Raw genomic sequence first — 21,160 nt, forward strand, 5'->3', positions numbered from 1 at the left:
AGGATTTTAGCAGGGGTTTTCAGCAGGCGTTTTAGGGGTAAATGGGTTAAAGAGAGAGTACAGTCATTAAAGAGACAAATCAAATCAAAATAATCACGCACATATCGTTAATTTTTCTTAACATTTTATTCAAAAAGGGCAAAAGAACCGGCGTCATTTCAAACCATCTGCATCAACCCTCTGCTGAGGGGAGGACCAGAGAAAGACCATGCCTCCCAGCCCGTTCGAACACGGGCCGACCTACTACTTTAAAGGGGGGGGGGACACATCGATCAAAACCGCCTGAAACACATCAATAACTCAATTTGAAATGGACGAAATCTCTCAATTAAATTTTAAATTTTGCTTTCACTGAACGATGGACGACTGGCTATCAGGGAGGGACCAAAATCCCCCCCTGACTTCAATTTGCCCGCCCCCTAGTCTAGTTAGGGGTCGTTGGGGGTCTACCGGTTGAACCTCCACACTACATCATGCTGGGCTGGTCTCAGGTCTGCTGCTGGGGCTCTTTGGGGGGCTCTTTGGGGGGCTCTTAACTTCTGAACCTCCGCTGGGCTGGGGTAGGACGGGGTAGGACGGGGCAGCTGGGGTAGGACGGGGCAGCTGGGGTAGGACAGGTAAGGAAGGGGGCGGCGTGGGAGATGGGTCGTACCTAAACACTAACAGGCACTTCAGAAAATCAAACCCAAGAACAATATCACGTTTCAATCAAAGATAACCAAAACCAAACTAAAGCCTGGTTGGATCGACGTCTGGCGGTTTGACCCCTTTATACCTTTTCCCCAGCTATTTAAAAAGGGGGTTCCAGTTAAAGAGGCCCAAGTAGGAAATAGGGGGTAAGGGAGTAGGGAGTAGGAGCTAGGGGTTATGAGGCAAGAGTAGGGAGTAGGGAACCTGTACTTTGAAAAAGCTGCCCAATCCGGGGTCCCTTCCTCCTGATGCGATTCACCCATGTGATAACAATTATGATTATAATTATAACGATAATCATCCTAATAAAACCTGAGAAAATCTGAATGCAAAGCAAAGTCCCCAAACCTCCACGACGGTTCGGAACGCCATGGAGTTTGGTTCCTCTGTCGTAGAACCCTAAACTGTAAGGGGCCACTCACACTAGGGTCGTTGGCCTGTTCCGTGCTGCAGGAAGATTCACACGGGGCCGTGGCCCTAGTGTGAGTGGCCCCTAAATCATGATTCCTAAATTTGGAGCAAGCCTCTTCAGAGTAAGTTACAAAAGAGGTTGTTTTAAGATATACATTAGGGGCGTTTTGCTCAAATATCATGAACACAAACGTATTAGCACACCACACTCATCATCTATATTAAAAAAAATGCAATAACAGATTGCGAAATTGTACAAGAATTTGTCTGAACTGACGAGTCGGAGCAAAGCGTAAAATGTACAGAGAAGTGTTTTTTTGCATCCATAAAATAAGTCAACGCTGGAATCAAACCTCAAACACCGATCGTACAACGAGCCTTTCTGATTGGCTGCAGTGACATGGCACGAAATCCGAGCCAATCAGAAAATGGCTCAATAGGCGCCGTCTCACCACAGATGGTCTCTGGTGAGGGGAGGTTGAGTTGGGATGTAGTAGGAACATGATCAGCGCTGTGAGGTAAGCCGTGGGGGCGAAGCCCTCTGCCCTAGGGCCTCTGAGCCAGGCAGCGCTGGAGGCCGACTCCGTGCATTCCGCTTTTTAATGTTGAAACTCAAAGATCATGAGGCCAGAATATCACTTTGTTTCTGATGTCTCCTCTGATTCCAGAAGGCCGAATGAAAGGGTGATGAATCTACGAGGTCCAGGAGCTGAGATGAACCAATGAACGAATGAATTAATTCATCCTTTTTCTTTAATTCACCCCTAGCCTCGTCACATTGGATCCAGATGGTTTGAAATGAGAGGAAAGGGTAAGATAACCATATAAAACAAACACTAAAATAAAAAATATAAAGAATAAAATAAAAAATATGAATATGCTGTGGAGGTTTCAGTTGTTACAAAGTCCGCCCGTCTGTTCTTGATACACTTCAATCACGTCTTCATCTTCCATCCCCAGCTGAGGAAGAGGAGAGGAGAGAGAGAAGAGAGGAGGACAGAGAGAAGAGAGAGGAGGACAGAGAGAGGAGGGGAGAGGAGGAGAGAGAGACGAGAGGAGGGGGAGAGAGAGAGAGAAGAGAGGAGAAGAGGACAGAGAGAGGAGGGGAGAGGAGGAGGGAGAGAAGAGAGGAGGGGGAGAGAGAGAAGAGAGGAGAGGAGGACAGAGAGAAGAGAGAGAGAGGAGGGGAGGGGGAGAGAGAGAAGAGAGGAGGACAGAGAGAAGAGAGGGAGAGGAGAGAGGAGGACAGAGAGAGGAGGGGAGAGGAGGAGAGAGAAGAGAGGAGGGGGAGAGAGAGAGAGGAGAGAGAGAGAGAGGAGAGGAGGAGAGAGAGAAGAGAGGAGGGGGAGAGAGAGGAGAGAGGAGGACAGAGAGAGGAGAGAGGGGAGGAGGACAGAGAGAGGAGGGGAGGACAGAGAGAAGAGAGAGGGGAGGAGGACAGAGAGAGGAGGACAGAGAGAAGAGAGAGGGGAGGAGGACAGAGAGAGGAGAGGAGGACAGAGAGAAGAGAGAGGGGAGGAGGACAGAGAGAGGAGGACAGAGAGAAGAGAGAGGGGAGGAGGACAGAGAGAGGAGAGGAGTAGGGGAGGAGAGTAGACAAAAAGTCAACACATGGTGAATCTGAGGTGATGGAGTGGACATAATTGTGCGTGTTGTGTACCTCATTAGGAGTCTGGTTGTGTGCTGTAGTGTGTGTGTTGCAGTGTGCGTGTTGTAGTGTGCGCAGGGCTCCAGATATTCACATTTCTACAAATTTTCACTGTATTACTAATAACTATTTCGATAAGAGCTGCAGAAATTACAATGTGCTCTTTCAAATTCAGTGTCACATTTTATTGTGATTCTCATCTATCCCAACGGTTTCCAGGTTTGCGCATGCATGTGTTCGACAAGTACGGAAGCGACAGTTTTACGGGAGTGCGCCCGCTTGTCGTGCCGCTTGACAGGACGCTGAGCCTCCTCTCTGCCTGCTCGCCTCTCCATTGAGAATGCATTATCAGGCCCAACAAACGCCTCCCTTGTGAAAAGCCCTTTATGGCACCTGAAGCAGAGTCCTGCACTGGTTCGGGTGACCCGCACAATTTGGATGAAACGAGTCGGGTCGGACGACTGAACAGCGCGGGTCGGGCGCGGGTTTTGCGAGTGCAAGCGAGACTTCACCGGTGCTAGATATGTTAATCAGGAGAGGAGGAGTCAACTCAAACCGTCAACAGTGGATGATGTGCTTTTTTTGCACAACAATCCAAAGCACCAAGCCAAACACCAGACAGTGTAATTCCCATCTAATGTTTCTAATTTTCCATCGGGTGTGGGTCGGGTGTCGATATCAATTTATAGCGGGTCTGGTCGGGCTACTGTCGGAACACGGGTCGGATGCGGTTTGAAGTATTGGGGGTACGGGCGGGTGCGGGGTTTGTAAAATAAGACCCGCCAAGACTGACTTGCACTGGCACACTAGCCTAAGGTCGGAAGAACGAGTCAATCGTTTGCTTGCTCATTGTAAACGCACGTAGCAGGTTGTGAAATCTTTCTCCTTCGCACAGACGTTTACGCGCGCTCATAATCTCTAGGACCCTCCTCCTCCACACATTAGCCACTTACAGTGGCCATTTCCTATCCTTCTTACACTCATTGGCCTCCTAAAGATTCCGGATTCATTGACGCGCCCCTCCCACGTTTAAAGTGTAAAAAAAAAAAAGGGCAAATTTACTGGTCGCAGATGGAAAATTCAGTCGCACACTCAAATTTTGGTCGCAGTCTGGAGCCCTGGTGCGTGTTGTAGTGTGTGTGTGTTGTAGTGTGTGTGTGTGTGGTAGTGTGCGTGTGTTGTAGTGCGTGTGTGTTGTAGTGCGTGTGTTGTAGCGTGTGTGTTGTAGCGTGTGTTTTGTAGCGTGTGTTTTGTAGCGCGTGTTGTAGTGTGTGCGTGTTGTAGTGTGTGTGTTGTAGTGTGTGTGTTGTAGTGTGTGTGTTGTAGTGTGTGTGTTGTAGTGTGTGTGTTGTAGTGTGTGTGTTGTAGTGTGTGTGTGTTGTCACGATCCTACTATTGCGTAATGTTAGGCTGGTGGGTAACCGGTGGTCATGGTTACTGTGGGAGTGGCTCCCCTGATTGATTATGGTCACCTGAGGGATCCAAGATGGCGACACAGAAGCAAGATGGTGTCTGGATAGACAGCATGGTGCCCAGTGGTTACACTCCGAAATCATAAGACTTTGTAAAGCCCATTCACCCACATACCAGGACCACGCCGGAATTAAGGATTCCTACGGGGAACGGGACCGCCCCTTTGTCGTCTTTGTTTGTCTATGTTATATGTCAAGACAATAACTGAATGAGACAGCTACCGTTCACCCCAAACGCTCGGGCTATCCCCCCTACCGGAGAGAGAAGGACCAGAGCTCGCCAGGAAACCAGGCGAGTCACTACTCACGAGGCCGGAAACCAGTGGCCTGCCTGCTGCGGTTGGCTACTTGTCACGACTCCTGCCTATAAAGAGCCGTTTTCCATGTATACCAGTGGGGTCGTGACAGTGTTGTAGTGTGTGTGTGTGTTGTAGTGTGCGTTGTGTGGTGGTTTGTGTTGTTGTGTGCGTGTTGTTGTGTGCGTGCTTTTGGGTACCTCTTTAGGAGTCTGGTTGTCTGTGATCCTCTGGCCTTCGAAGAGGAACCGTAGCGTGTTCATAGGGACTCCCTGGAGGACACACACAGCATCTCGTCGCTTAGCAACATGGACCACCACTCAGCCTCTCGTCGCTTAGCATCCCCCTCTCTCTCACCTGTCTCTGGCTGTAGGATTCCTTGAGCTTCTTTAGATGCGTGGTCATCTTCACCTTGAAGTGGATTTCACTGTTGTCCTGGGGGGGTGGGGGAGGACAGACGGGAGAGAGGGGGGGTGAGTAGAGGGGGGAGGACACTGGGAACAACTCAGCCACAGAGAAGTGACCGCCGACATCTAATTCTAAATACATCTTTATTAAATCAAAATGCAACCGCAAAGAGCGGCTATGGAACATGGATCATAAGGTACTGGAGAGGTTGCAGGTTTGAAACCTGCGACCTCTCCATCATGTTAAAGTGTTGCTACAGGGCGTGATGGTTAGTTTACTGTTGCCCCTCTCATCGTCACATTAACATGATGCAGAGGTACATCATGTTAACGTGTTCCTACATGATGTGATGGCAGGGCTCCAGACTGCTACCAAATTTTGAGAGTCTGCGACTGAATTTACCCTTTTTTATTTTGACACGTTAAACGTGGAAGGGGCGCATCATTAAATCCGGAATCTAAAAGCTTTATTTGTCCCACAGGTTGCCATATTAGAAAATTGTCTTTGAATGAAGGCAGTCTATTCTCTAATTGTGTGTATGTGGTGCTTGTGTAAGAAGTATGTTGTGTGTGTGTATTGCCTTGGGTATGAAGGATTATGTAGAGATTTTTTGGCTAGAGGCACTCTGTATCTTCTGCCCAATAAGCTCCGCCAAAATCCGGTAGCAGGCCAATGAGTGTGAGAAGGATGGGGAACGGCCACTGTTAGTGGCTAATGTGTGGAGGGGGAGGGTCCTTGAGATTATTGAGCGAGCGTAAATGTTTGTGAGAAAGATTTCACAACCTGCTACGTGCATTTGAACAATGAGCAAGCTGTTGACTCGTATTTCCGACCTTCGGCTAGTGTGCCAGTACCATTTAGAGTCCTTATTTTGCAAACCCGCACCCACCCACCCACCCACCCACCGCAATACTTAAAACCGCATCAGACAGTAGCGCGAATTACATTCCGCACCAGACCCGCAATAAATTGATATCGACATCCGTCCCGCACCCGAAGGAATATTAGATTTATTAGATTAAATGCCGGGGAATTACACAATCTGGTGATTGCTGTTCAAAAAAAGCACATCATCCACTGTTGACGCCGGTTTTAGTTGCTCTGCTCCTGAATAACATCTCCAGCACTGGAGCAGTCTCGCTCGCAATCGCGAAACCCGCGACCGACCCGCGCTGTTCAGTCGTCCGACCCGACCCGTGTCCGACACAGTAAATCATTTTTCACCCGTTTCATCCAAATTGTGCGGGTACCCGAACCCGTGCAGGGCTCTGCCTCAGGGGCCCTAAAGGGCTTTTCACACACGAGGCGTTTGTTGCGCTCGCTAATGCAGTCTCAATGGAGAGGCGAGCGGGCAGAGAGAAGGCACAGCGTCCTGTCAAGCGGCACGATGACAAGCTGGCACGCTCCCTTGGAGCCCGAGTCGTTCCGTGCTCGTCGAACGTATGCACGCACACGTAGAAACAGTTTAGATGAGAAACTGAATTTGAACATTTCTGCATCTATTATCAAAATATTTATAGCAATGCGCGATACGATATGAACGATAAATGGCCTACGATAGTGATTTTAATTTGATCGCTCTATCACGATAATGCATGTTGAAGACGCAAAATAAAAACAAATATTTGTGCTTTGGTACGGTTCCATTTCACATTGCAATTTTCGCAACAGTGCCAGAATTTGTCAACAAACCCGGATGTGTGCAAAGAACGTTAAATCATTGGACAAAAAAGGTCTGGGGTGGGGTGAAGCGTTAGAGGGAAAAAAAGGCGGAGAAAGCACCGGTGAAAGTAAACAATCATGGATATCCAGCGTGATATACATTGATCTGTGGACCGGTCCAAGTCCTTCTCCCTCATCCTGACTCGGAATGTGTTGAATGCATCATTTTTATGCATATTTTCCAGCATACTTTTTATGTGCTTTTGTCGGACCGTTGAGTGAAATTGAGTCGTGGCTCAGCATGGAGCTAAGACGAGACGGAATGTCTTTTGGATATCGGACCCCAATATCCAATAGACGTTCCGTCTCCTCTTAGCTCCATGTTGAGCCACGACTCATTTTCACCCGACGGCCCGACAACGTTCTGCTAATCTTGGAGTTACCGCTAATCAAACAATAATTCTTATAATGCGTGCGTCTGAGCGGGTGCCTGTTTTGTCCAAAGAGGCGTATGATCTTTAGAACTTGATCGGACCGAGGTGCGTTCGCTTTCACATCTCAAGCGAACCGCACCAGGGTTCGTTTTGAAGCGAACCGACACCACCTCTCTGGCTGGGTCTCGGACCGGCTGTTTGGTCCGTTCCCGAGTTTGATGGTTTGTATTCGCAACAGCCCAGAATGTCCGCACCAAGGGACCGAACTCGTGAGCTTACGAATCCGGAGTGCTCCGGGAGAAACGGAGCAATACCACCGGAAATCGAGGCGGCAGTATAGAGTCAAAAGTCAGACCATTCGCGAAAATAGATAATAGTAGTATAATATCTGATATGTATATATATTATTGTATTTAACGTTTTATACTTATATTATACTATATACCTGACCTTTTTATTTAATGTTCCCCTGCTTTGGCAATGAATTGTAACTGGTCATTTAACAACATTTTGAGGAGATAATCTGCGGGTTGGTGAGGGGTGTCACATGCCACCGCACTTTTTGCACTTTTTTTGCGATTGTCGATGCCGTTAATTTGTGAAACGACAGTCACTGCCCTCTAGAGGATTTATTGCGTAACATCCATAACAACACTGAAACCAGACGGAGGTATGAAGGGTAGTTCCGGAGGCAACGTTTGGGGCGGACGGACGAATTTCGTCCGGATCCGGAGGCATGAATCGGCCTTTAGTCTGGGGCCCTGGAAGGTTAGTTAAGTGTGGTCACTCTCATGGACACATTTCACTTACACAATGGTAGCCAGTCAAACATGTGGACTGTTATGCATACACGTTAAAGGTCCCATGGCAAGAAAATGAGGTTTTCTAACATATACGGCGTAGGTGTAAAACGAGCCCTAGGTATCCTGCTACGCCTTTGAAAAATGAAAGCTGATTTCGAATTTGGCCCCATATGTCGTCATGGGCCAGGTTACCTCCCTTTTCTCTGCTTTGCCCGCCCAGAGAATTTGACCCGCAAATGAGACAATGAGCTACGACTGTTGTACACTTCTTTGTTATTTGGATAACCGTTCTGCTGTTGGTGTTACGGCGCATAACACGTCGGGTTCTCTGACGTCTCTGGTATTTCAACAACGAGGCTCGTAGTTGGGGTTATCTCAGCCATGGTTGAGAGGGAAATCGGGGAAAGGAACTTGGTTTTGCCTCCCTGAAGTACGTGAACCGCGAAATGAAGGAGAAAGGGATTGTTGCCCACGATTGACTCCCACTGGAGCGCCGCTGCCCGCCGCCCGCTGCCTGCCGCCCGCCGCCCGCTTCCGAGACGGTGTTGCCTTGGCAGCGAGGCTCTGGGGGGAGACAATTGCGGGCAACAATCCCTTTCTCCTCCATGTCCCGGTTCAATCTACTTCAGATTGATGAGGAAGTGGAAGAACCAGAGACGTCGGAGAACCCAACGCAGTCGTTTGAGATTCATGATATCGTCTGGAGGCGCACACAGCTTTTGGCAATGTTAATATACATTTATATTTATGTATAATATGATATTATTTAGATATAGAGCTCCAGGACTCCCAGTCGGAGCACCCGGAGTGTTCTAGAATATTTACAGAACACGGCCAAAGGCTGTGTGCGCCTTACCATTACGATACATCCACTGTAAACAGAGCGCATGGTTCCGTGGCCTCAAGCTGCTCAGGGCCACACCCCCACCCTCCTCCTTGACCCGCCTCTCTCCTCCTCATTTGCATTAAAGCTAATGACACCGAAACGCTGCGTTTGGGGAAAGCTGCGACTGGCTTGTGGTGGCTTTAGACGGCTGAATTTCGTGTTAGAGGCCCACTAATATCTATGTTAAAGCATCCATAAAGTAGCATGCCATGGGACCTTTAACATGGGGACAGGATTCACGATGTTCTATTGATCCCTGTTCTATTGATTGATCGGCCCACCTGTCCGATGACCTTCAGCTTGATGTAATCTCCCTCCTTCTTATCCCCTCCGTCTCCGTCGTGGCTGGACGGTTTAGTCTCCTGGGGGGGGCAGAGGGGTTCAGGTGATGAGGCGAGGTGAGTGTGTGTGCCTATATTGTCTGTGTCTCTGTCTATTTGTATGTCCGCCTTTCTGTCTATTTTTGTCTGTCTGTCTGTTTGTGTCTGCTTGTCTGTCTATTTGTGTCTGTCTGTCACTTCCTATTTGTGTGTCCGTCTGTCTGTCTATTTGTGTCTGTCTATTTGTGTCTGTCTATGTGTGTCTGACTGTCTATTCGTGTCTGTCTGTCTGTCTGTCTCCAGAGTTTGTGTGTGTACACACTTTATTTCTCCGATGTTGAACCCTCTCTAGTTACGACGCTAGTGAACCCAGCGACACACACCCCGGGGGTCCATGTGTGTCTGAGCGCTCTGCAGTGTGAGGGGGACATGCTACATGCTCTGCAGCACGCCAAAGCTAACAGCTACACACATGCCAATCACCAACATGGTTCATCTTTTCTAAAACGTGACATTTAAACACAGTATATATATTAAAGACATACATGTTTTAGTTTATGTGATGTAAGCGTCCGAGAACCCATTTGGTGAGAGGGTCGGAGCTAACAGAGCTAGCCTGGTGCTTCACAGGATGGGGTTAGCATCGTGCTAAGCTCGAATCTCTGCATTTTAACACGTGTCTATTAATGAAGGTCATGTTTAAGGAGGCTGGTCTCACCGTGTCCGACATGATGGGAGGACTGGAGGAGAAAGTAGTCCGTTTAGTGGCGGAGGATGAGGCTACACACTGCTCTAGCTCCTAGCCTGATAGCTTGTTATGAGAATCCTGCGTTGACCCGGAAGCGAAGAGCGAGGTCGTCTCTGCAAAATAAATAATAATAAGTAAACGTTTATTAGGAAGAACATTCACGTTTTGAGATGATTTATTAATTCATTAAATAATTTAAAGCAATATAAAATATAAGTGTGTAGCTGATCAAAAGAGAAACTCACGAAAGATTGTGATTGTAAAATAACGGAAACACCGAATGGAAAAAATTAAAGCCTTTTTTTTTTTCTAGCTTGAACTTAGTAAGAAACGCTAAAATTGCTCAATAAATCAATTTTAAATGATTTCATGGTAAACGTATGGATTGTCTATTTATAATAGCAGAAGAACACCAACAACCAGTACACAACTTCAGTACAGAAAAATATTGTAGTGACATCTATTACATTTAATATTATTATTTATTCATTACATGTGTAGCTGTGTAAATTATTTATTAAGTCAAGACAGTGATTAATCTTTTATTCATTATTTATTTATTATAACAATAAATTATTTATTACAGATACAGAACTACAGTTGTAGTCCTCCGTGCGGCGCCATCGTTCAGAGTTCATCCATGAGGTCAGCGGGTAGCGCGCCTGACTCTGACGTCACGGCCCGTGTGTTGTGTTGGACTCTTCCAACACGGCTGCTGTTGTAAGAGGCGGCGGTGGCGACCTCGTCCAGTGTTGCCAGATTGGGCCAGATTTCCCTCCCAATCTGGCAACACTGGCTGGATCGCAAAACCTGGCCCAATCTGGCAACCCTGTACGAGGAGCTAACACGCTAACACGCTCTGTACGGAGGCTACAGCGGCAGGAGGTGTTGACAGCGGCGGCCTCAGAGCCTCTCCCTTCCCGCTCCCGTTCCCCGCCGCGGATCGTTTCTAGCGGGAGCTCCTTCGACTCACGAGCCCCGAAGCGGCACGAGTGGTTTCCCGCGTGGGGATATTTCCGTTGACGTTACCACACGTTAGCTTTAGCATTAGCTTTAGCATTAGCATCCCCGGCCCAGGACTCCGGCGGCGCACGGAGTGAAGTTCGCAGCGGACCCCAAACTTCTGCCTCCCCGCCTGGCCGCTGTCTATCCGCGGGGTCCGGGGCTCCTGTCGCCGGCCCTGTGGATGAGAAGAGAGCCGCCCGCCCGGGTAAGACCACCCACACGGGTCTCCGGGTTATTTACCAACTCAAACTGTCTATCCCGCGGGGTTAAACCGCGTTAATTTGACGGTTTTGGGTGATAATGTGTGATAGCTCCGGGGAGCTAGGTGGCTAATGTTGGTGTTAGCCCGGGTTGGCCTGACACTGACAGCTCGGTGTGGGGACCCGGAGGGTCTGCCCTGTCTGCTAACGTATCTTTATTATATTAATAATATATATTAGTATTAGTATGATATAAATCAGTGTTTGTTCTTAATGCTGTGTTAGCATGTCTGGCTGTCAAACAGCAGTGTTTACTTCACTAACATGTACCAGACGGGTTCACGTTAGCATGTTATTGTCTGGCTGTCAAACAGCAGTGTTTACTTCTCTAACATGTACCAGACGGGTCACGGTAACATGTTAATTTTTGGCTCATCCTCAGACCGTTGTCTCCCCGAATTAACCCCACAACAGCTGTGTAGTGTGTCCGTATCGATTGTGTTGTGATTATCTGACTCTGGGCTAGCTCCGTGTTGCTAAATTATTATCACCTTGGCTAGGTCGCTATGGTCAGATATAGTATTACAACCATGCAGGATATAGGATCGCAACCACTCAGGATATACCATCACAATCAGGATATAGGATCACAATCTGGATATAGGATCACAACCATGCAGGATATAGAATCACATCCATGTAGGAAATACCATCACAATCAGGGTATACGATCACAATCTGGATATAGGATCACAAACATGCATGATATACCATCACAGTCAGGATATAGGATCAAAATCATGCAGGATATATGATCCCAGTCTGGATATAGTATCACAACCACTCAGGATATATCATCACAATCAGGATATAGGATCACAATCATGCAGGATATACCATCACAAAACCAACACGCATGCAGGATATAATCATCACAATCATGCAGGATAAAACACAGCGATGCATCTAGTTAAACGACCGACGGGAGGGCCTTCCTGCAGCTTTGACATCACCACTAGACACACATGTATAGTAGGGCTGGGCGATATGGACCAAAAGTCATATCTCGATATCTTCAAGCAGAATATCGATATTAAGATAAAGATCGATATTTGTTGAAGCAATAACATAGTTGCCGTTGCCGCTCCAGCTCGTCGTTCTACATCGGTGGCGCCGCTGTGCTCTCATTTCCAGCCTGCCTGCGTCGCTGTGCTCGTTAACCTGCCTTGCTGATGAGGGGGGAGTTACCGTGGAGTTACCGTTATTACTATAGGCTACCTACCTACCTACAGTTTGGATTTACCGTTACTATTCCTACCGTTCGGAATTTAATGCAGTTTGATGGTTGAATAAACCGTGGACTAGACACTAGGGCTGTCAATCCTCCCCTCAAATCATATTCGAATTTCTAATGCTTCTTATGTTGAATATTCGAATAATAATCTTTTTTTTTTTTTTTTTAATTATATCATTATATACACCGATACCATCTTATTATTAGGCCTACGTCCCGCGTCCACTAGAGGGCGCGTCAACCAAATCTGTTATGTAACTTTTGCAACAAGTTTTACCAAATCAATACAAAACTTATATAAATAGGTAAGATATAACGCCAGAAATATTCAAGCAATGATGTTTAATGAAGATGTTGTCTGCCGCCCAGCTGGCAGACAACGAGATGAGGAGGGAGGCAAAAACGATGTTATTCTTGGCTGTTTTGACCGTGGCTCTTCCTCAGGCGCTAACTGTTCTGCATACTCAGAGTAATGCACTGAATGGAGGTGTGCGCTCATGTTGCTCGTAGTCGAGTGGTACTTTAACGACTTACAGCATAATTTGCAAATGACGGTAAAATGCAAAAGTTAAATGTAATTCTTGACTTGTCAATACAATTTGCTAAAAAAAAAAAAAAAAAAGTTTGAACGTTAGTTGCCGGACTCGAATGTCCTCCTTCTTTTTAAAAATTCGAATTGTATTCGAATAGCGAAGTTCGTTTTGACAGCCCTACTAGACACTGCCTCCGCCTCGTATTTGAGAGCATTACAATAATATATAGCCTAATATCACGGCCAAAAGCTGTGTGCGCCTCCGGAATATTATGAATCTTACATTAATAATAATTGTATTATTAATACATCTCCCGCCGTCCCTGGTTCTTCACTTCCTCATCAATCTGAAGCACAGAATTGAATCGCGACATGGAGCGACCCCCGCCGGACTCCCGGTGTCCTTTGCTTTAGCCCCCATCTCTTAACTTTTTTAATTCTGGTGTGCCTGCACACAGCACGGCACGCGCCACATAGAAATTTGATTCATTTCATTTGCTTTGTGCCCACGGCATGCGTTGGTGGCGCCGCACAGAAAATTGATACATTTGCTTCAGAAAACTTTGTTTGTGTGTGTGTATATGCAAACTCGAGTTTGCCTGTCCACCAACCGAGTTCATTTGTAACGAGGAGTACTCGAGTAATCGATTCCTCACACCCATCCCTACTATAGACCCTAGAGTACCTGTGGTAAAAAGGCTGGGACGAAATTCGAATTATAAATATGTACACTTTATGTTGAAAGTATAGACCGTCGCGATTCCTGTAATCTGTAACTGTAATACTAATCAGACAACGCGGTTATATGCTATAGAACCTAGTGCAGGGGTCGGCAACCCTAGGCACGCGTGCCACCACTGCCACGGGGCAGCATAATCATTGGCACACTTAAAAAATATATAGATCTATTACGGCACACTCATTAACGAGAAAATGTGAAACTGGCACTGCATGTTGAAAAGGTAGCTGACCCCTGCTCTAGAGTATCTGTGATATAAAGGCTGGGACGAATTTCGAATTATAAATGTGCAAACTTTATGTCGAAAGTATGCATTAGGGATGTGAATTTTTTTCAGTAATAAAAAAATAATCGCCGTCATCTTTAGGCCTATTTGTTAAAAAAAAAAAAAGGTTTGGCAGTTTGTCTTTGCACTGTTTTATTTTTTATGTGTTTTTACCCTAAAAAAAATTAATATACAAACCTAATAGATAGGCTACCTAATAAAGCCTTGGAACACACAAGACCGGTAACCATAGCAACGCCCCGTGAAGCCCGATCCGTACGAGAGCTCCCTGCGCTACGGCCAGCCGGAGGCGCACAGAGTTTTTGGCCGTGATATTATATATATAAAATGATATTATACTATTATATAAAGAACGTTATAAGATGCTGTCACCGAGAATTGGCACGCTGTCACCGAGTGTGAGAGGAGAGTTGACGGAGAACATGGCGGTTGACCTAGTTTCAAAGTTTATACCGTTTATACTCGGTAATACCGGTGTTGACACAACATATTGGCGCTTATCCAGACAAGCGTGTGCTGGCCGCGCTTTTTGTTTGCGTCATCACAAATTTCTGTTTCAGCCGTGTTGTTTTGGTGATAAAAGTATTTCGGCAGAAAACCGAAAATGCGCTTTTGGGCCATTTTCGGCCGAAAATTCGGTGCATCCCTACTTGTAAGCCCATGTTGCAATTATAACAACCAAAAAAAACATTTAGAATGTTGATGCATGATTGTGGACTATATGGAAATAGTACAATTCCAGGTCTTCTGGAAATGTTTTTGGTCGCTGTGTCATATTCAGCTTAATTTTTAATATATTGTTGCTTAAGGCACACTCATTAACGAGAATATGTCAAACTGGCACTGCATGTTGAAAAGGTTGCCGACCCCTGGACTAGACGGATACTGAGTTCAAGGAGATTTTTTTTAACCCAAAGACAGTGAAGGTAAAACACTTTTATATATATGAGGCCTAAACATTTTTTGTTTCCGGTTTCCGACCGACCCTGTCAATTTATGTGCGACCCAAATAATTTTATGAGCTTTATAAAAATAAATAAAAAACGATTTTGTTTGAAGAAAACTATAATTACGTTTTGGTACAGCACCTCTTCATTCTGTACAAGGATGAGCGAATTTTCTCGTTTTTAAATGAAAACAACCTACCTATCATTCGCTGCCGCCGGAAAAAATAAAATAATAAAATAAATTCCCTACCGACCCATGACCTCAACTGACAACCAACAGGAACCAAACTTTTTTTTTTTTTAGGCCTTATATAGTCCAGTGTTAAGATATGACCAAAATACAAGCTGTGGTCGCTCACACAAAAGCTCGCTGTGGGCGTGCATGAACCATGAACCAACCTGTCGGCGGCTGGCTGTAAACAGTGCCGCGCCTACGAGTGACGTATTAATCGCGCGACTCAACAAATGGATGACCAAATTCAATGCTTTTAGTAATCGACTTTTATCGATTTTATCAATTCGTTGTTGCAGCCCTAGCGCGGTGATTATTCTTAGAAAAGACAGCTGGTACATTGTGAAAAATGAATTAAACTGTAATCAGACAACGCGTTTATATGCTATAGACCAGAGGTTGGTTGGTGACTAATGTTTTATGGTATCGATATTTTATATATTTCAGATATCGATATATCGCCCAGCCCTAGTGTATAATAATAATAATAATAATAATAATAATAATAATAATAATAATAATAAATTTTATTTATAATGCACTTTATATTCAAGAATCTCAAAGTGCTTTAGTGTATAGTGAGCCTTAACATCACCACTAGACACACATGTATCATACCTGCAAACTTGTCGCTTTTCGCTTTTGCAGGCTAGAATTGCGAAACAATATTGGCTAATTCTTATAATTTACATTTCTCTGGGCCAATCGGAATCTCAGCACTTGCTTCAGAATCTTGAAGCACACAGCGCCAACTGAGCTCGCCTTTGGATGAGACGCCTGGCTACTTCGCGAGTCCGATGGAAACTCTTAACTTCAATTTGAAGTGGGGGTGTACGGTATAAACGCTATAGAAAGTACACCAGTGTGAATTTGTGCTACGGTATGGATTTTGACGTTACCGTGAGACCGGTGTGACCGGTAGACAGTGTTGTGTGTAACACTAAATAAAGTAAGTCATGCGTTAATACAGTAACCTAACTACTTTTTCATGTAAAAAGTAAAGTTATGCGCAACTACTGAAAATATGGTAACGAAACATAGTTCCTTTTTCAATTTGGCGTAACGTTACTTTTCCCAGGGAGAGATTTGACAGCGATACAGCCTTCTCAGGCAGTATGCTATTGCCAAGCACACAGGCGCGCAGCAACCGCCTGACACTAATAATAATGCACCTACGCGCGGAGTTCAACATTTTTTACTTTTTACTCTCCTACGCGTAACGCTTAGCCGCGATAGCCAATCAGGGTTGAGCTTGACCCAACGTCACTGGCAGAGAGACAGAGGACAGGTGCTCCGCAGCTGATATGGAGTGCCTGTAGTTGGTGTCCTGACGGGATATCCTGGCACCAACCCGGGCTAGCAGGTCATCGAACATGGCCCCAGTCAACCGAAAATACCGCTGGAACCGGCCGTCATCCAGGCGGAGTTCCTGGAGGAGGTGGTGAAACTCACCCAGTTGTGAGCGCCTACGGAGGATGTCATGCACCCAAACACGACGGCGTTTGGGTTTCCTACTCTCCTCGAACTCCCACAACAAATACAGCGCAGCGATGATGGTGACCTCATCCATGTTTGTGGAGCAAAAGAAAAGTAGCGGGGTGAAATAGGTTTTGGGCGGGCTCATCCAGCTGCGTAGGCGCGTTGACACATTTTTGTGACACAACGATCAAGCGGCAGGTTAGACGGGTCACGCGCGTAATACGTTAAGTGTGGCCGTACCTTAAAGCCCTGGATATTATTTAATTAACCCTTTCCCTCTGGGCTAAGCCCCGGATATTTCAGAAACCTAGAAATGCCCCTGCCTGTCCGTACACACTTCCGCCGAATTGAGATGCCAAAACTATACGGCAAGGTCCGCAAGCAAGTGGAGAAACAAGTCCATACTATAAGTCATTGGTGTTTTTCAGAGATGGAAGTAACTTGAGAAAATAATTTTAATTTTTTTATGCAGCTTTGCTGTCTAACCAGTATTTTAGGCAAGGCAAGGCAACTTTATTTATATAGCACTTTTCATCCATAAGTCAGACTCAAAGTGCTTCACATATAAACATTGTCATTAGGGTTGCCGCGGTGTGGACATTTTCACACCGAGTAATACGCTCGTGTCAACACCGGTATTACCGGTATAAACGGTATTGACTTTGAAACTATAGGTCAACCGCCATCTTCTCCGTCAACTCTCCTCTCACACTCGGTGACAGCGGCTGGCAGCGTGCCAATTCTCGGCGTCTTATAACGTTCTATATATAATAGTATATATATTGTATAATATACCGTATTTTCCGGACTATAAGTCGCGTTTTTTTTGTAGTTTGGCTTGCCCTGCGACTTATATTTCGAAGCGACTTGTATGCCGAAATTGTGCGTACATAATCTTCGGCCGCAAGATGGCACCGTCATTCATTAGGCCTACAACTGAACGCTGCAAGCCTACTGCACCACCGAATAAATTATATTCTCGTTGTCATCGTCCTCAATGTCCTCCGGTTCAACCAAAGCTACCCCAGCCTTAGCTGCAATGTTGTGCAACATAGCTGTCACAAATATCACAGCGCATGACTTGGCCGGCGAAAACTGGAGCCCTCCGCTGGACTTGTGAAGGCATCTAAAGCGCAACTTCCACCTCCCGATCGTGCGCTCAGGTTTAGGACCGCGGCGCATACGCGTCCGGTGGAATCCCGGTGTCACTGAATTCGGTATACTCTCAGAACTACGAGTAGGACCGACACACCTATATTGCTATTGCAATTTTATTCAGTCTCTCCAGACTAAACGTTCTTGTTTAAATGTTTAAAAATAAATGCGACTTATACACCGATGCGACGTATATATGTTTTTTTCCTCGTCATGGAGCATTTTTTGACTGATGCGACTAATACTCGGGAGCGACGTATAGTCCGGAAAATACGGTAATTGTATATATCATAATATCACGGCGAAAAGCTCTGTGCGCCTCCGGATAGCCGTAGCGCGGGTAGCTCACGTAGGGATTGGGCTCCGCGGGGTTTGTTTACCGGCGTTGCTATGGTTACCGGTCTTGTAAGGAAGCACGTTAATTCTCGGCGCGACAATTCTCCCGCACAGAGCAGAACTGTGGCCTATTCTACACATTTAAATTTTCCTAATTATAATTGTATTATTCATTTTTACTGAATTTGTTTTTTATTACTGGAAAAAAAAAAAAAAAAAACGGTGTTGCCGGTGTGCAACACCGAGTAAACGGTGCTGGCCTCAACACCGGTAATACCGTATACCGCGGCAACCCTAATTGTCATACAAATAAAATTAAGTAAAAATTAATAAATAGAAAAGAAAACGTATGCAAAAATAAAGGCACAGTTAAATAAGCATTTTAGAAAGCGCTCTCTGATAAAAATATAAAATAAAGGTAAAGTTAAAAAGGCCTTTTTTTTTTTTGAAGGTGCAATGTATTTTAGGTTTAGTAGAAAGATAAAGCAAACCTAAAAGTCTTCAGTCTTGTTTTAAAAGTGGTCAGAGTTGGGGCAAGTCTTAAATCCTCAGGGAGTTTATTCCCGCTATTAGTTGCATAGTAACTAAATGTTTCGTGTTTACTCTGGGGATAATTAACAGATTGGTCTCAGAAGGCTTACATAGTGGAATCATATCAGTTAAATATTTTGGCCCTAAACCATGTAGGGATTTTAAAATCAATTCTCTGACCTACAGGAAGCCAATGTAACGAGTTAAGAATTGATGTAATATGTTCAAATTTGTTGGTCTTTGTTAGAACTCTAGCAGCAGCATTCTGAACAAGGAGGTGGTGTGCAGTGCAGTGTTTCCCCTACCATTGTTCAGGCCTGGCGGGCCGCCAGGCCAACGAGCGCCCCCGCCAGGCCAACAACCGGCCAAAAAAATGAAAAAGAGAAAAAAAAAAAAAAAAAATGTTTTTTTTTTATTATTATTTTTTTTTAATTATTATTATTAGGCATAATATCATAACCATCCAAGCTCACCACCAGCTATCTCAATATGTATTGGTGCTTTATGCTCCTGTACATGAAATTAGTTTACATTAAATCAACTTTGTTTTTAGAAAAACACTGTTCAGCGTTTCCCACACATTGACGAGACTATGGGCATGATAAAAAAATTTTTTTTAGCATTTTTTTCTTTACCTTATTGCTCAGACGAAGTTTGAAGACATACAACCCCCCCCCCCCGTCAACAATCGCTCCCCCCCCCCTCCCGGTCAACAATCGCTCCCCCCCCCCCCCCCCCCGGTCAACAATCGCTCCACACCCCCCCCCCTCCCCCCCGGTCAACAATCCCTCCCCCCCCCCCCCCCCCCCCCTCCGGTCAACAATTGCTCCACCCCCCCCCCCCGGTCAACAATCGCTCCATACCTCTTCCCCCCCCCCCCTCCAACAAATACCAACAAATACTCTAGCATCCCGTGAAAAATTTATAACAAATCACACTATCAGCTCTTACCACCGGGCCTAAAAAAAATTCTAGGGGAAACACTGCAGTGTCTGTTGTTTCTAACAAGGTAGTGTGCGGTGTGTTGTTTCTAACGATGGGGTGTGTATTGTTTCTAACAAGGTGGTGCGTGTGCGGTGTGTTGTTTCTAACGATGCGGTGTGTGTTGTTTCTAACAAGTTGGTGTGTGTTTCTAAAAAGGAGGTGTGTGTTGTTTCTAACGTGGTGGTGTGTGTCATTTCTAACAAGGTGGTGTGCGGCGTGTGTTTCTAAGAAGGTGGTGTATGTTGTTTCTAACAAGGTGGTGTGTGTTGTTTCTAACAAGGTGGTGTGAGATGTGTGTTGTTTCCAACGAGGTGGTGTGTGTTGGTTCCAACGAGGTGGTGTGCGATGTGTGTTGTTTCCATCGAGGTGGTGTGTGTTGGTTCCAACGAGGTGGTGTGCGGTGTGTGTTGTTTCTAACAAGGTGGTGTGCGGTGTGTGTTGTTTCTTAGGCCACGTTTATACGTAGCAGGGTATTTATAGAAACTAATATTCCCCCCTCTCCGATTTCCAAAATAACATTGTGCACACAACATCGGTTTCAAAAAAGTTGTCGTTTACATCAAAACGCATAATTACGCCGTCGAGCGCCACTATAACTATGCCAAACCTATGGGCGGCAGTGTAGGGAGAAGGATAAAGCCATGAAAGCCAATCAGAATCCTCAGAATCATCAACAACGAATAACACGAGGGTCTTCCTGTAACAAATAAACTGTAAACATAGGGCGCTCATATGACGTTAAGCATTTCCTGGCGCATAATGTGACGCTTCAGAACCTAAAACCCCGTTTCTCCCCGTTGACATGACAATACATAACCGGCGTTTTCAGAAATCTCCACTTCGGCCGGAGTTATTAGAAATGATCGTTTTCTGTGATAAAAACAGCGTTTTCGTGTAAATGAGAGGCCAAACCGCGTGGAAATATCTGCGTTTTCCCTTTGTGTAAAAAAACGGGACCTTACGAGGTGGTGTGTGTTGTTTCTAACGAGGCGGTGTGTATTGTTTCTAACAAGGTGGTGTGTGTGTGTGTGTCTGTGTCTGTGTCTGTGTCTGTGTCTGTGTGTGTGTGTGTGTGTCTCCCCTAGGAGAAGGACCCCTTTGATGGGAGAAACCTGCTTCTTAACCTCCTGGGTCCACAGAAGAAGATTCACCATGATGGGTAAGTGTGTGTGTGTGTTATGGATAGTGTGTGTGTTGTAATAAAGTGTAACAGGAACCATGGTAAATATTCATGTTGTGTAACAAACTAACAAGTGTAAATCCCCCGTCTGATGTTGAAATGTGTGAGTGGGTGACACCAGCAGAGAAGATAACACTGCTTTAAACTCGTATTACCTTCCTTATTATAGACGGTGTCAGAGCTAATGTCTGACCGTGTGTGGTTGCTTGTTTCCCCTGACAACCTGTCCTGGATCAGATTGAATGCCCCCCCCCAGCGGTCAGGTAATGGGGTGCCCAGTATTTGGTGGAGGAACAGTTTTACAGATACTGTTAACCTCAACATGAACCCGACCTAACTTAGAGCCATTTAAACTCTGTTGTTGTTAAATCTTGTCGGTCCCATGGTGGTCACATGGTGTCCTTACGTTAACACTGAGCAGAGTCACAGTTCAGACCGTTCCACCAGACCATCCAGTGTTAATCCAGTGTTTCCCCTATATG

At 45.6% G+C, this 21,160-nt stretch overlaps 2 protein-coding genes across 2 annotated transcripts in view; one reads left to right on the forward strand and one right to left on the reverse strand.

Annotated features, from left to right (window-relative positions):
- Positions 1 to 105: 105 nt before the first annotated feature.
- sumo1 (small ubiquitin like modifier 1) lies at positions 106 to 9,879 on the reverse strand. Its single transcript, XM_056594152.1, has 5 exons — positions 9,749 to 9,879; positions 8,992 to 9,072; positions 4,875 to 4,952; positions 4,718 to 4,789; positions 106 to 2,061 (listed from the first exon to the last, which is right to left on the reverse strand). Exons 1-5 carry the CDS (start codon positions 9,758 to 9,760, stop codon positions 1,993 to 1,995), a joined length of 312 nt encoding a protein of 103 aa, XP_056450127.1. The 5' UTR covers positions 9,761 to 9,879; the 3' UTR covers positions 106 to 1,992.
- A 747-nt stretch (positions 9,880 to 10,626) lies between these two features.
- The window catches only part of map3k2 (mitogen-activated protein kinase kinase kinase 2), a 31,556-nt gene continuing 21,022 nt past the window's right edge, over positions 10,627 to 21,160 (forward strand). Inside the window, exons 1-2 of the mRNA XM_056594141.1 lie at positions 10,627 to 10,988; positions 20,584 to 20,657. Coding sequence (XP_056450116.1) covers positions 20,600 to 20,657 — 58 coding nt within the window. The 5' untranslated portion in view covers positions 10,627 to 10,988; positions 20,584 to 20,599. The remainder of the gene's footprint in view (positions 10,989 to 20,583; positions 20,658 to 21,160) is intronic.

The sequence above is a fragment of the Gadus chalcogrammus genome, chromosome 7 (genome assembly GCF_026213295.1).
Source record: "Gadus chalcogrammus isolate NIFS_2021 chromosome 7, NIFS_Gcha_1.0, whole genome shotgun sequence".
In the NCBI taxonomy this organism is placed as follows: Eukaryota; Metazoa; Chordata; class Actinopteri; order Gadiformes; family Gadidae; genus Gadus; species Gadus chalcogrammus.

Coding starts and splice junctions, on each gene's coding strand:
- sumo1 (XM_056594152.1), bottom strand. Junction 4,790..4,874: donor AATCCTACAGCCAGAGACAG/GTGAGAGAGAGG, acceptor TGTGTCCTCCAG/GGAGTCCCTATGAACACGCT. Junction 2,062..4,717: donor ACAACCAGACTCCTAAAGAG/GTACCCAAAAGC, acceptor CCTCTTCCTCAG/CTGGGGATGGAAGATGAAGA.